At 52.3% G+C, this 14,644-nt stretch overlaps 1 protein-coding gene across 1 annotated transcript in view; it reads left to right on the top strand.

The window, feature by feature from the left end:
* Positions 1-14,644, top strand: part of ASTN2 (astrotactin 2) — a 360,290-nt gene that overhangs the window by 197,296 nt on the left and 148,350 nt on the right. Inside the window, exons 12-13 of the mRNA XM_075056199.1 lie at positions 9,303-9,469; positions 11,469-11,657. Of these exons, the coding sequence (XP_074912300.1) occupies positions 9,303-9,469; positions 11,469-11,657 (356 nt within the window). The remainder of the gene's footprint in view (positions 1-9,302; positions 9,470-11,468; positions 11,658-14,644) is intronic.

The following is a 14,644-nucleotide window of genomic DNA, read 5'->3' as shown; positions in this document are numbered from 1 at the left end:
GTCTCTCTTAGGACAGTCTCCTTGGGCTTATGAAGGACAAAAGAGGATGTCGCTTTGCAAGTTAAAATCCTGCGTGCGAGGTCTCACCTGGAGGACCCCAAAGGCTCTGCAGTGGGGTCCCCACCCGGAGGGGTGACAGGTCCCCAGCTTCCATCCCACACTTCCCACGGGGCCCTTTTTTCTCCTCCATCTCATGGCTTTTCTGTTATTTTTACCTCTACCCAGTAGATGGCATTAGTGCATAAAGGTTTTCTGCAGTTCTTTTCTTATCGGAGGCCTTTTTTATTTGGGCAATTTTAGGAAGTATAAGCTGCAACCTTGCTAAGACCTTGGCATTGCTAACTGGAGCCTTGCCTTTGAGCCCGGCCTTGCAACATAACAAAACAATCCCCAAGCTCTAGAAAACCTGTTTCCATGCTGCTTTTCCTTGTTGCACCCTCGAATTGCCGTCGGATGTGGGGAAGCCGAGGGCATTTCCCAAGAAAAAAAATCCCAGGAAGCTTCACTAAATCTGCACTAAATCGCTCTGCTCTGTACCTTGAGTCCAGTGTGCATTTTGTACCATCTTGCAGGGATCATAGCAAACCAGGAGAAACTGTGCTGGAGGAATAAGTCAGATTATTACCAGTAAAGGAATGTATATTGCTGATCCCTTCTACCAGCACAGTGGTAGCTGCTCAGCCTGGAGGGAGGATGTTGAAGGAGGGAAAGGGCTTAACCCTCACATGTTGGTGATTTATAATTTGAGATGAAAACCTGTGAATTGGCCCTGAGGGAGTGAAGGAAACACCTGTAATGTGGCTTAAATTCAGGTTTCCACACCTGTCTCTCAGCTTGGCTTCGCTCCTTGATGCCAATCCTCTCATCCGACCAGGGAGAAGGGGGGGTTTCTTGCATCTGCTGCCCCATGGCTGTGCCCGTTTGCAAGCCCCAGCAAGGCAGGATTGCAGCCCCAGGGGAATAAGAGGGGTGAGGATTTTTTTTCCAAGGAAGGTGAGCTTTGGTCTTAGCACGTGAGCTGGGCGAGGAGGTGGTCAGTTGCCCTCTGGTGCACCTTGGGTGTCCTTGGCATTGCCGTGGGAGGAGGCGGTGGCAGGCACAGGCGTGGAGTGAAGGTGTGCGTCTGAGCGCTGGGGCCCCTCTCGGGATGGGACCTCGTCACTGTGAGGACCTCCTGGAGAAGCAGGAGGGAATGAGCTGCCCAGCTGGTGGTGAGGAAGGCAGACCAGGGTCCCATGCCGAGGTAGCAGTAGAATTAGGCTCCTTGTTTCTCTGCTGCGTGAGCAGCTTCACCGCAGCGGTGCGGCAGCAGGTGGGGTGGTCTGACGGTTCTGCAACATCTGTGATGCCTGCAGATGTTGGCGAGTTAGTCTTCTAAGTCAGAAGAGAGTGACTGGTGTCCACAGAGGCCAGAGATGTTGCAGGTGGATGTGGAAGGGCTCACAGTGTGGCTGTGCTCCAGGATCCATCCCACCTTAGGAACGGTGTCAGCAAGAGGTGGGAGAGCGCATCGAGCCCAGGCAGCGGGCACTGCTGTTCTGCACAGACATGGAATCCTGCTGATCATCACCACAGGCTGAGGTTCCTCTAGCACAGATTTATTTCTAATTTGAGCAAGAAAAAAGTATAGTTTGCCTACAAGGACGATGTGAACTGTTCCCTTCCACGATCACGAGGTCAGCCCGTCAGGCAGGAGGGAGTTTGTCTGGCTCAGCAGTATGCAGAAGGGAGACCATCTACCAGAGAGTCTCTTAATGAAGTTATGGCCCTCGGTGACACTGGTGTGGTGTCAGTCCCAGCCTTTTTAGATGGAGAAGGAAGAGAAATTTGGCATGGTCCACACAGGCGTATAAGCCTTAGCGTGGCCTGTCTGGAGCTAATCCTTCTCTTTTGCTCTCTTCCACATCAAACTGATGGGCTGTTCCTTAGCCGCTGCAAAGTGGAGCAGAGAAACAGCTTAATTTGAGTGTAACCATTTCAGGGAGAACTGGGATCAGAAATGAAGGAGCAGGGCAGTGGCTACCTCTCCTGTGTCCTCCTTCCAGCACAAGTCACATGGAGTGGTCTGGGCACCAAGGGGAGTGGGGAGGTACTTCAAAATGAAGTGGATGATGCTGAGAACTGATATTCCTGGGGGGAAATTGGGTGTTTGGGAGTTTCAGCCCAAATCAAAATGCCATGCAGAAATCCCCAACATATGTGAAAATTCTGAAATACTTTGCCTCAAAACATCTCCTTTCTATGGAGGAGGGGGAAATGTTTAATTCCAACATTATCATCTGGAGTTTTATCTTACATATTGTGTTATTCCAGTGTACAGCCTGAAATAAAAACAAAATTAGGCAGTGGAAACCAAAACATTTCACCCTTGTCAAAATTAAATGCTCTCCTAATTTCCCAATGAATTTTGAGATGTAACTGATGGAATCCCACAAAGCACTTAAGCTTCATCAAATCTGCATATTTCTGACAGACAGTTGTTCATTGAAAAATAAAAACTTATCTGTCCCTGCCTTACAAGGCACCTAGCTAATTATGTTAGAGATGCATACGCCAGGGAGGGAGATGGGGAGGAAACCATTCCCTTCTAATGCCTTTAAAATTTAGCTGGCTCCTTGAAGCAGAAGATGACTCCTTATGTATGTTATAGTTGGAAGCAGAAGCCCCCTGAGCTCAACAGCAAGCCCCCCTCCCAAGGAGCCTGCAGTTTTGGATTTATCTTGATAAGCCAGGTAACTACCTGTAATGAAACTGGGATTTGAGGAAGAGAGAGAAGCAAAAGATGGCAAAAGCCGCTGGGGTTGGTAGCTGGCCGCAGCAGGGAGCGGAAGGGCAGGTGGCAAACCCACCGCCCGCCTGCCTTTGCTTTCAAAGGGGTTTGCACCATGTCGGGGAGTGGTGGCCAAATTTAAAAGCAAGTGGAATAGCTCAGGAGGCACTGAGGTGAGCTGGAGGTCTCTGCCTGTGCTGGGAGGAAGCAGTTTGGGTGATAAAAGCCCTATTTTCTCTAGCGTTGGCTTTTTCAGCGGCATTCCTTGGAGGGTTTGGCTGGCACCAGCCTTTGCCCCTCTGCTCTCCAGCAGACTGGGTTGGTTCCTGTGTTCTGGTCACAGCAGGGTTGGGTCTTTGGGTTTGGTTTGGGTCGTAGGATTTGGTGTGTAGCATTGTGGCTGGGCTGTACCCTGGACGGCAGGTGGGGCACAAGTTGAATTTCTGGTCTCCCAAACGTTTTTGGAGGTGCCAGCATCTGCTGTGGCTGGAAAGGGAAATGCCCTGACGGGCAGGAGATGCCAGCACACCCCAAAATGGGTTGTTGGTGCCTCTTGGAAGGGAAGCAGCTGGAAGGTTTCTACTAGCTTGATTTCCTGGCTCTAGGAGCTCTGAACACTTATATCTGTGTACATAGCATCCCACCAGCTGCTTGAAATAAATAAGTCATCCCACTTTGAATTGAGATGCAAACATACACATAGTGACTTGCCTGAGAGGGTCCACGCAAGCGCTGTGCGGTGACCGGAGGCGAGGAGATGCTGCCTCATCGCCCAGAGCTTTGGTCTCCTTCGTGGAGCCCCCAGCTCGCTGTCACGGGGGGGGCGAGCCGAGGAGCGTGAGCTATCACAGCATGTGCTCAGGAGCCTGGAAGACAGATGGGTTTGGTTTTCTGAGGCTAAAATAATGATTGATGATCTTGAAAGGGAAAAGGAAGCAGGGGAAAGGAGGGAGGGGAAAAAAAGAGTGGGAAGATAATGACTGTTGCTTCAGAAAACAGTTGTAATGTTTCCCTCTGGGAAGGATGCTCCCCCGTGGCGGGGTGTCGGGGGGGTCTGTGCAGGCGGGTGGTGGCGAGGACATTGCTGCCCTGAGGAGGCAAGGCAGGGGTGGCCCGGAGAGGGACTGTCTGGAGCCAACAGGCACTTTAGTGACCAGCTTTTGGGTCTGTTTTACCAAAATATTAGGACAGGAGGGATAGATCTTACCTGTAGAGACTGGGCTCTGTACAGCCAGACTCTGGTCCTGCTGCTGCTGAGGAGCGTTGCTCGCCGGGGGCCTTCTGGGCCAAGAAAGCAAAGGCAGAATAAGCCAAAGTTGCCCGAATATATATATATATGGACACAGAGGGGTTTACTGCATTTGTATCATTTCTGAGCTCCAACAAGCAAATAAAATACATGCCAGTGCATAGTTTGGAGCTCATTAAAATGCTGGCACTTGTTTGTACCTCAGCAGTGGTTCAGATTAATGTTTTTGTCTCACGCTGAAGAGGTTCCTGGGTGAGGAGTGAGGACGCCTCTAAACAAAAGGGGGTCGTTAGGGCCTTTGGACATTGCACTCGCACTGAGACACCACCGGCCCTTTTTGCAGCCTCAGGCCAGCGGTGCTGGGGATGCAGTCTGGGGAAGCTGTGCCGGGCACGGGGCCGAGGTCCTGGGTCTCGCCTCCGGATGCATCCAGACACGGGTGTGTGGTACCCGGAGTGGCACTGAGAGCAGGGCATTGTTGGCAGCTTCCCTGTGCCATTTTGAAGAGCCAGGCTCGCCTAAGGCCAGAGCATCACCTCTGACACTCCGGTGCAGGAGAAGTCTTGGGCAAAAAGGCTGCTATTGTTGAGAAAAGAAAGCGTAATAATAATAATAAAAAGGGCAGTTTACTCTCTACAGAAACACTTTATTAAATATTCTTTTTTTTTAAATTTAATAACGGAAGAGAGGAGCTGAGCTGAGAAGCTCTGGCAGGCAGCTCAGATGGAGAGCTGGTGTCCTCTCGTCTGGGGAATCTGTCAGTAATGAGACTCTGATTTTATTTCCAGTGACCCCGTCACCTGTCTCGCTGCTAATGAGCTTTGTAAACGAGAAAGGAAAAATAAAAAAAAAAAAAAAAAAAAAAGGGCCTTTGCTCACTAACGCGAGCAGGGACTTGTCCAGATACTTATTTTCCTAAGACGCAATCTTGTACGGGTTTCAGCAGATGCTTGCTTTCTTTCCCCTTGAAGATGATCCTCCTCCTGTTGCGTTTGCTCTGGCTGTGCTGAGGACGGTGGCGGTGGGCAGAGGAGCTGTGCCCAGTTCTGGTGGCAGGAGGCCGTGCGATGTCACACGCTGTGCCGGGGTGACGGCGGTGGGCACGGCCATCCTGTTTCATTCCAAACCGCGGCCCCGTGCATCGGCGAGGCTGGCTCTGGTGGCCTCCCGGGGGGGCAGTGGGCATGTGGCAGCACGTCCTGCCAGCTCTGCCACTCCCTGTCACCTTGGAGATGTCATTTAAAGGGGAAAAAAGCCTGTTTCTCCAAAATTCAGATAAAGATAGCACTTTCTGATTCAGCATATCCATTCCCCGTGCGTGCTTGGAGTCCATTTGCTGACTGCAATCACAGAAATAAAGACCTGGGTGCTCTGCCCAGCGTGGCTGGGAGGGGACGAGCCGGTGCCCAGCCGTGCTATCAGCCAAACCCCGCTGAGCTGCCGGCAGTTCCTCCTTCGTAAACCGATCGGCAGCAGCAGGGTCTGGGCGTTGTAGCTGTGGGTCATGTTTAGCTTGCAGGATCTGTATTATCAGTGCTAACGCACAAGAAGACAAGAAACTAAGTTTTCTTTTCCAATCCCAAGAGCAATTTTCACGGCTGGCCATTGCCGCAGAGAAACCAATTCAGTCCTGCGTAGACAGAGTGGATTTGCAAGGCAGTGGAATTACATTTGTATGGTAACAGCTTCTCCCTGGTTTTTCAGAGCAGACCACGAGCTGGAGTCTCCTCCTACCTCCTTTTTCCTCTCTGTAGTGTGGATTAAGCACCAGACCCTTTTCCCAAGCTCTGAGATATTTGTGCTTGTCAGATCCACGGATGAAGGATGGTCTGGGAGTTTGAAGCAAGTTCTCAAGCAGCACGGGTCCAACGTAGTGAACCACAAGCAGCTTTTTCTTTTTAATTGCTGGCTAACAGTTTGTAGGATCCCTTCACCTCCCTGGATAAATGGATCCATCCTGTATCTGGCTGAGAGGTGTGCAGAGGTGGTTGGCTGGGGCCACCACGTCTCGCCAGCTTTCCTCCTATTGGGGAGGGGCGTGTTGCCCATGATCGCTCAGAGTTATTGACTGAGTTGCTTATTGATTTTCTAATCATTTTCCGACACAGCCCCCCATCCTGTGTCACTGCCAAGGCAGATCGCAAATTGAACTGCAGCTGAATTGATGGTGGATTGATTAAAACTCACCATAATTATTGGTTTTCTGCTGCCCAAGCCAGACAAATCAATGTCAGCAATAACAGATCTGGCCCTTTATAAAAGCCCAGCAAACGCAGAGTGAGTGCTGGTTTTGTAAGCCCACCCGAGAGCCCAGACCGACCCTTCAGCACAGCCCAGGGAGTCAGGATTAGCACAAGCCATCTTTTTCCTGGGTCATTTCTGACTCGTGTGGGCAAGAACATGGTTGCACCCAAATGGGCTTTAGTTTTCCCCCTGCTCTGATCTATTGGTGGGACATCCTGATTGCAAATCCTTTGCTCCAGGGGCAGGGAGATCTGTAATAAAGTTTTATTGTGCCCAATAGTTGCTCCATCCACCTATTCATCCCTGCAAAACCCTCCGCGCAGGGGGCTGGCGTTGCCTCTCCAGCTGTCTGCTTGTTGGTTTTGCTGGCTGGCACGAATTGCAGAGCTCGCCGGTTCCCATGGCTCGCTGTCCCTGCCATCTTTGTGCCCCCCAGCCCCACCAAGCAGGGACACGTCCTGTGTTTGTGCGTTGGCTATCGAAGCTTTCTGTCCCTGGAGAGCCTCTTGCTGCAATGCTACAGCTGGCTGGAGAGCCGGCTCCGCACCGAGCCAGGGATGGATGCGGAGGGGAGGGGGTGCTTTCTTTTGCAAATTTTGGGCTGAGCTATTTGTCTACCATAATTAATGTGTATTAGGATGCATAATTACAAACAGAAAGGAAACGCGTTTCATAGTGATTAAAAGCCAAAACTGGAGGAATATCCCAAGGGTGGCCTTGAGCAAAGTGGGGCTAAGGGAGGGACAGCTTTGGTGACCTACTCACCTAGTCCCAGGGAAAGAGCCATCATCTTCCTCTGTGGGCTGGGAAAGATGCTGAGCTCAGCACACGGATCAGTGCCAGGGCGAGAGTCCCAAGTGACAGCTCAGAAAAGCCGTGACTGATCCCCTGGCTGTGATCCTGTAGCTCCTGCTGACTTAAGGTCCCATTCAGTTGCCTTCAGCACCCTGGAAGGTCCCTCGGGAGCTCCAGAGGGGATTGGGTAGAGTCCCAGACTTCCCCATCCCTGTCGGCGTGGGGAGAGCAGCAGAGAGGCGGACGCGGTGCTGTGGAGCGGAAGATGCTGTTTGCAGTCAGCCCTCCGTGTCCTCCAGGGAGATGCATTTCTGCCAATTTGCACAGCTCTTATTCTTACAGTGGGGCCGGCAGACGTGGAGGAGACCGCAGGAGATAAGTGTTATATCTGCAGATTCACAAACACACTTATCCTGATCCTGTTTCCCAGGCAGCTCAGTGGCGAAAAGCACAGATTGTTCTAAGTGTCCTCTCCTCCTTCATATTTATTGTGTATATGCAGTTAGAAAGCTTCCTGCTCCCATGTCTTCTGCTGCTTCGTGCCTAGGCAGGGCTACTGTTTCCCAGGCTGCCTGTCTGGGGCCCTGCCTGTGCCCTGCCTGTGCCCTGCCTGCTCTGCAGAGATGGGCAGCGTCCTATTCCAGAGCCCTTTGGTGCCAACATCCTTTGGCTAGAAAAGCCTCGTGCCTCTCAGCTTTCCTTCGCCCTCCCCTTCCCACCTTATCCAGTGCCTGCAAGGAAGGTGCTGAGGTTTGCAAGGTCCACCTGAGCTTCAGAGCTGACAGCACGGGAGCCAGCGAGACGTCTGAGGGACGTCGGGCATGGGGATGCCTGAGACATCGCGGTTGCTGCAGGTGGGGCAGAAGCAGCTTTGACGTTGCTGCCGTAGGGAAATGACACAGGGTTTCTAGGAGGTGGAGAGAAACTTCTCATCGCTCAGATGGAGTGGGCCAGGACTCCCTAAAGCATCTTTCTGATGTCCCCTGTGGACAGTTTGCTTCTTGAGTAGCCAAGAGTGAGCGAGGCTCAGTAGCCCATCTCCTGTTGGGACCCTGCCGGTGTCAGCGAGCGTGGGGCTCAGGGTCTCCTGAACTTTTATTAATATGTACAGCATTTTCCACACACGGAAAATTGATTTTCTTTTTTAAGCACAAAGTATAGTGGTTTTATAACCTTTCTTCTGCTTGACAGAGGCCATTTATAACCTGCCTTCATCACTACCTGTACAAGCTCCAGTCTAACTCATCTTCAAGAAATTCCATAATGCATTTTTAATTGCAAGCTGCTCCTAGGCAAGATTTATTTATTTTTTCAAGGACTGGCCTTTTTGTTGTTGTTTGTATGCGTGCATGTTTGGCGAAAAGGGATGAATAACGCAAGTGGAATAGAAGAGTGCTTTAATCTGAGTGACAATTTATTGATGGCATTTACCGCCTGCTGGCTTTTATCTTTTGGGACAGGGAAAGCCAGCTGGGGAACTGGAATTAAAACCCAGAGCCAGATCCCCAGCTTGTCTGAATCAGCATTGTTCCCTCGGTTGCAGAAAACTGTTCTGATGGGCCTGGGCTGTGATCCTGTCCTCCCCAAGTTCTGCCTCCACCACAGGCTGGTCCTGCCCGCAGCTGCCTCCTCCCGCGGGAGGCAGTGAGATGCTTTCAGAGATGATGCCAAGGCCACGTTCGCTGGCCTGCCTGGCATGGGTTGAGATGGTTTTTTGAGATTGAGATGTTTTTTGGGTTGAGATGATTTTCTGGGTCTCTCCCAAGCACTGAGATGGTTTTCTGGGTTGGTCCCAGCTGTTGAGATGTGTTTTCGGGGTCACACCAGACATCTCTGCATCTCAGAGGAAGAGGTAACAAATGCAGAGGGTTTCTCCAGCGTGTTACAGAGTGGGTTGTCACGCTTCACCCCACACTGGCTTGAGGCTTCATCGCTGTGCGATTTTGCTGCCTCAAGGATTTCACCCTCCTCTGGAGAGAGAATGGGGAGCGAGGCTTTTGCAGCAGACGGGGCCCTTGCCCTGTGGTCCTTGTCCCTTCCCCAGAGGCTATGCGAGGTGATGCAAGGCCCTTGGGGCTGCCCCATCCATCACTCAGGACAAATTCATCTCCTTTGGATGTAGACGGAGTTCAGCAGCACTGGCTCTTGGGTGGGCTGTGTCCTGGGAGAGCACCCACTGGGCTGTGGCTCTAGGGTAGAGGAGGACCCACGGGTGACCTTACCACGTCCCATCTCTTGCTGCAGTGCCCCGAGGACCTCCGACCCATGAAGGATGGCACTGGTTGCTACGACTACTCCAAAGGGATCGACTGCTCCGATGGCTTCAATGGCGGCTGCGAGCAGCTCTGTCTCCAGCAGACCCTCCCTCTGCCCCACGACCCCTCGTCCAGCACCATCTTCATGTTCTGCGGGTGAGTCCCCTCCGATGCTCCTGCATCTCCCGCTAGCAGATAGAGAACCCGTGCCCTTTTCCATCCCCACCAACCCTCCTGTGCCACCCATCCCCAAGCTGGCATGCCCAGTGAGGGAGCTGGGTGCCCAAGAAAAAGGCTGTTTATGGAACCGACTTCCAGCAAGGAATAGAGGCACCTGGTTTGCCTGCAGGCAAAAGCGTATGGGAGTGCAGGGAGCAATGTGAGCAGATGCACCTTCCTCCTCTTCCCCACTGTGTGACGGTACAGTTTGATCTGTGACTCACTGTGAAGGGACCCAAAAATTGTACATTGCGTGTTGGAGGGGGGAAGGTGAAGGATTTGTTTAAAAAATACTACTTTTTAATTTTTTTTTTTCCTCCCCTGTGCCTCTCTTAAAATAGAGTTTCATCCCTGATTTTGGCCAGGATCCTATAATCCTACACAATTTAGCATTTTCTCTCAGGAAAATCTCCCCGGCTGCAGTATGTTCTAAAAGGAGCTCAGTGATTATCTGGCTTTATGCTGCACAGCTGCAGCCAGCCAGCCATCGCCCCATCGCCTGCCCCGGCGCTGGGGCTCTGCAGATTGTATCCCTTGGCTGGTTCACGCTCTCGGACACACGAGGAGTCTACTTTACATCTCTGTGGGAAAGACTACAGTGAAGGAGGGGAAAAGGAGCCCTTTGGGGAAGGAAATGCCCACAAGTGAGAGGGGGAGCAAGTTCCTAGCAGTAACTCCGAGGAGCATCCACCGAGTCCCGATGCTGGAGGTGCAGCAGAGACTTCATGCAGCCTTGGCCGCTGGCTGTTCCCCGGGGAAGAGCAGCCCAGGGAGCTCTGCCCACATAAGCTTCTCTCTTTTTTTAATCCCTTTTTGCTGGTCCCCCTGCCTCCTTTTTTTATTATTGTTTAGCAGCACAGAGCGGTTGAGTCACTAAGAGAGAGCATGTTGCCTCCACTGTGCCTGCAAAAGGGGTTGGAAATACATATACACACCAGCAACCTTTCTGGGGAGGGTCTAGAAAATCTTGGGACATTATGTGGTCTCCATCTGCACCCATGCAAGGGATCTGCATTTCAGTCTTCCATCCCCAAGACAGAGACTGTTTCCCTTTTTTTTCATAATCTCTTTTCAAGGCAGAGCTGCACTTCAGGAACAGGCAAGGAAAAGTGCGACAGACGGGTGGGAGTTTCATTTGCAGCAGTAAAACTCAGTAGAGGAATGGGAGAGGGGAGCAAGCCCAGATTTAGCAGAGCGCTGTGGCTACAGGGAGGAAGGGTCAGGCAGGGAACAGAAGTTTCTTTGTCATTTGGGAGCTGCAATGCTGGGGAGAATGCTGGAGGAAGGAGAAGAGGACAGGAGGCAGGATGAGCACGTGCAAAAGATGCCACTGATATCTCTCATGTCTGTCATTAAATCACATCCCTGCTGCCTGCCTCAGTTTCCCTTAGTGTCTGCTGAGGATGAGCATGTGCATCTTGCCCACAACAAGCTTGAAAGCGGGCCCAAGGAGCAAAGGAGCAGCCACGCTGGAGCAGCTTCCTTGCAGGAGGGCACTGCTGGGTGGAAAACAGAAGCAGGAGCCTGATTTCGCTTTGCTCTTGCCTGGGGAATGTCTGTGCCTGCACCGTAGCGGCGTCAGAGGGCACCAAGCGGGCAGGGGCCGTCGGCAACGGTTGAGGAGAGGACGCGCGGTGGGCTCAGCTCTGCTCTCCAGCGCGGGGGCAGCTCGCAGGCAGGAGAGCGTGGCTGCAGGCAGGCAGGGTCGTGCCGCTGCAGGAAGGATGGGTGTTGGGAGCCGAGCGCTCCTTCACTGATCGCTCAACCGAGCTGCTGCAGAGCATGTGGTCTCTGCAACCTCTGCGCCTTCCCAGGCAGCCACCACAGGTGTTCATGATGCTCGGGTGGGCTCGGCAGAGACTCGTCCCGTGTCAGGACTCGTGGGGTGGCATGCTCGTGGGGTGGCCCATCTGACGTAGCTTGTGGTGCTTTACAGGTGCGTGGAGGAGTACAAGCTGGCCCCGGATGGGAAGTCCTGCCTGATGCTGTCTGACATCTGCGAGGGCCCCAAGTGCCTGAAGTCGGATGCCAAGTTCAACGACACCCTCTTTGGGGAGATGCTTCACGGCTATAACAACAGGAGCCAGCATGTCAACCAAGGGCAGGTGTTCCAGATGACTTTCAGGTATGGCCCGGTTCTGCTCCTGGTTTTGGGAACATCGGGATGGTGAGGTGGGACCAAGGTCCGTTGGTGCAAAGCCAGCATCTCTGACACATTCACTAGGGGAAGAGCAAGAAGACAACAAGCATCCATGCTTTTCCTACTTGCTCATGCTTCCTGCAGGCAGCAGCATGGGACCCTCCTGGGCCAGTGTGTGTCTCATCAGATGAGTGTTTAATCGCCTTCGACAGGCTTTTCTCAGTAGTGTTGCCTCATGTCTTTCTGAACACTGATGCCTTTCATCTCTGTGATACCCTGCGACAATGAGTTCTGCCATTTAATTGCGTGTAGAATGAAAGAGCGTTCCCTTTGGCGTGTTTTCAACCTATGCGAGCTGGTTTTATTCAGTGCTCCCAGCTGTAGTCCTGGGAGGAGCTGTGGATATAGCATGAAGGTAAATACCCCACCAGAGTGCAAGGAGCAGATAGCAGGGGGTGCTTGCAAGCTGCATGCCGGGTATATCGGGAGTGCCAAGGGTAAAATGCAGGTGGGGAGAGCAGGGTTTGAACAGCCCAGATCTTCACCTTGCAGTGCTCATGGAGGAGAGTTTGCTGATAGCTGCTGAATTCAGGGCTGGAAAATCAGTTGATTTATTTATTTTGCTTTGTTTCAATGAATGCAGCTGCATTTGGATCGGGTGTGAACCAGGGCGGGTGTATGAGTTTCAAAGCAGCAACTCTGAGTACTGTCAGGAGAGAATCCAGCCCACATCCCACCCAGACACAACTCTTCCTTGCCCAGCATCTGCCAGTGCACTGAGGGTTTCTTTCCTATTAAGGCACTGAGACCTCATTGCTGCCTCCAATTTTAGCTGCAGCTGTGGGTGCTCATCACTGTTGGCCACAGTGTTTTTCTGGGTGCTTTTTCCCCCAGCTGAATGCAAAGCCTTCCTAGCTATGAATTCACGTGGAACCCTGGCCTTTTGCACTCTTGATGGCAGATGAATTACAAGCTCCACCAGCAAAAAGGTGCTCAGAAAGCCACAGCCAGTGGAGTGCTTGGAGCCAGCAGAGCTGCAGCCTTTGCTGGAAGTGAGAATTGACAGTACACGAATGCAATTTTCCCAGTGGGCTCCTCTTTGCTTTCTCTCTCTCCCACGTTACCAGTGTCAGTGGGTCCGTCAAAGCAGAGCGAGGGCTGCAGAGCTGAAATTTTCCATGAGCTGGCAGGTTGAGCAGGTCTGGGGGCTTCAAAAACTCCCCAAGCCCATCTCCTGGAAATGCCAGACCCAGGAGGGCTCCCCCCAAACAAGGTCCAGCCCCAGCTTGTTCTGTCAGTCTCTATGCACCAAACCTCCTTTTGCAGAGGCTCTAATTTCCTCTCCAGCTCATGTGTAGCCTGGCCTTTGCTTGCACTGCAAAGCAGGAGGGTTGGAAAGCCATCCTTCCCCTGCCTCAGCCAGGGCTGGAGTCTAAGGGCTGCTTTGTTGCTGCCGGGAAGCAAACACATCTGTCCCCGGGGCTAAACTCAAGCCAGAAAGCACGCAGGGTTGTCTGTGGGTCTGGTTTATCCTGGGAGATGTAGCTTCTCCAAGTCATGCCGTCTGAGGGCATCCTGGGGATGGTGGGTTTGGACAGTCCCAGGCTGGACCAGGAGCGGTTCCTGCCAGCGCTGCCCTCAGCCTCTTTGCTCTCAGGATTGCATCTTCCAGGGGTCAGAGCCCAAAGTGCACTCCCTAGGGCTCTGGTTGACAGGTTTTCAGGTTAAAAAAACAAAAGGGCTGTTAATGATCTGTTGTCCTTCCCATGGCTGGCAGCGCTCCTGCCGCACCGCATGGGCGATGGCTGGGGTGCATGCAGTGAAGGGAAGCTTTTCCCAGTGGGTTCTGCGCAGTGTGAACCCGGTGCTCTGCACGACCTTGCCATCACAAACAGGGTTTTCGGTGCCTGATGTTGGCTGTGGGACTAGTGCTGGGTCTAACAGCTGTAAGGGGCAGGAGAAAGCAGGTCTGAAACAAGAGCAACCTGGAAAGCGTGCCCACGTGTTGCAGGTTGTACCATGCGATGCGCTGGCTCTGCAGAGCTCGGAGCTGGGCAGGAGGCAGCACATCTTGCTCCAGAAATGCTTTCAGTAGCCTGGAAGGTCAGCACAGCCACCCTTTCCCATTTGAATGTTGGCTCCAAAAGCGCCAGGCAGTGATGAGGAGGGCTCGCTTCCCCACACGCAGCGTACCTTCCCCGCGGCCAGGCTGCCTGGTATGTCGGAGGGTTACACCGTAGAAGCACCATTACATCATCTCCTAACGAGGGAAGAGAAGGAGGTTAATGGAGAAGAAATTATTAACTAAAAGATGTAATTTGCCTCTGATTTTCATAGATATTCAAGAACCTCTCTGAGCATTAAGACACCAGCTGTTAAAGAAGCCCTTAATTTGGTGCATTTGAAACATAGCAGGAAGCTGCCTAATACCAGGGATTAAAAGCCTGTTTCTGCAAAGTAGGAGCAAGAACCTGCTATCAGAACAAGGGGCTGAGTATTTTAGAGGGATTTATAACTGCTGGGATCCTTTAGCTATGCAGATGTGACAGTCCTTTGAATGGTGTCTGCTTCCCATGTCGCCGCATCTTCAGTGTCTTTAATAAATAGGATATTCTCAATCCGCCAGGCATGTCAGCATGGTGTTGGGAGGAAGCCTTTGTGCTGGGAAAAGCTATCTCACACACCCTGGCCTGGGCAACACCTATCAGTTACAGCAGTATTTCCATCCCGTTGCAGTTGGGGTGGTCTCTTTACCATCTAACGGTCTGCAGCACGGATTAGTCTCTGCCCTTTTGATGGCTGCGGGGTCCTCCCTGCCGCAGCTCGGCACGGCACTGGGATGGAGTTGGTGTAGCACCGATGGCTTTATTGTGTCTGGCCAGCTCGAGAGGATGGGGATGTGCAGTGGGTACCTTTACGATGCAGAGTAAGGATGGTGTTTGATGTGAGCATGCGGCATGCCAGGCTGGTAA

The sequence above is a fragment of the Buteo buteo genome, chromosome 23, assembly GCF_964188355.1.
Source record: "Buteo buteo chromosome 23, bButBut1.hap1.1, whole genome shotgun sequence".
Taxonomy (NCBI): Eukaryota; Metazoa; Chordata; class Aves; order Accipitriformes; family Accipitridae; genus Buteo; species Buteo buteo.
The sequence above is the reverse complement of the archived record's forward strand: the minus strand, read 5'-3'. Positions and strand labels throughout refer to the sequence as shown.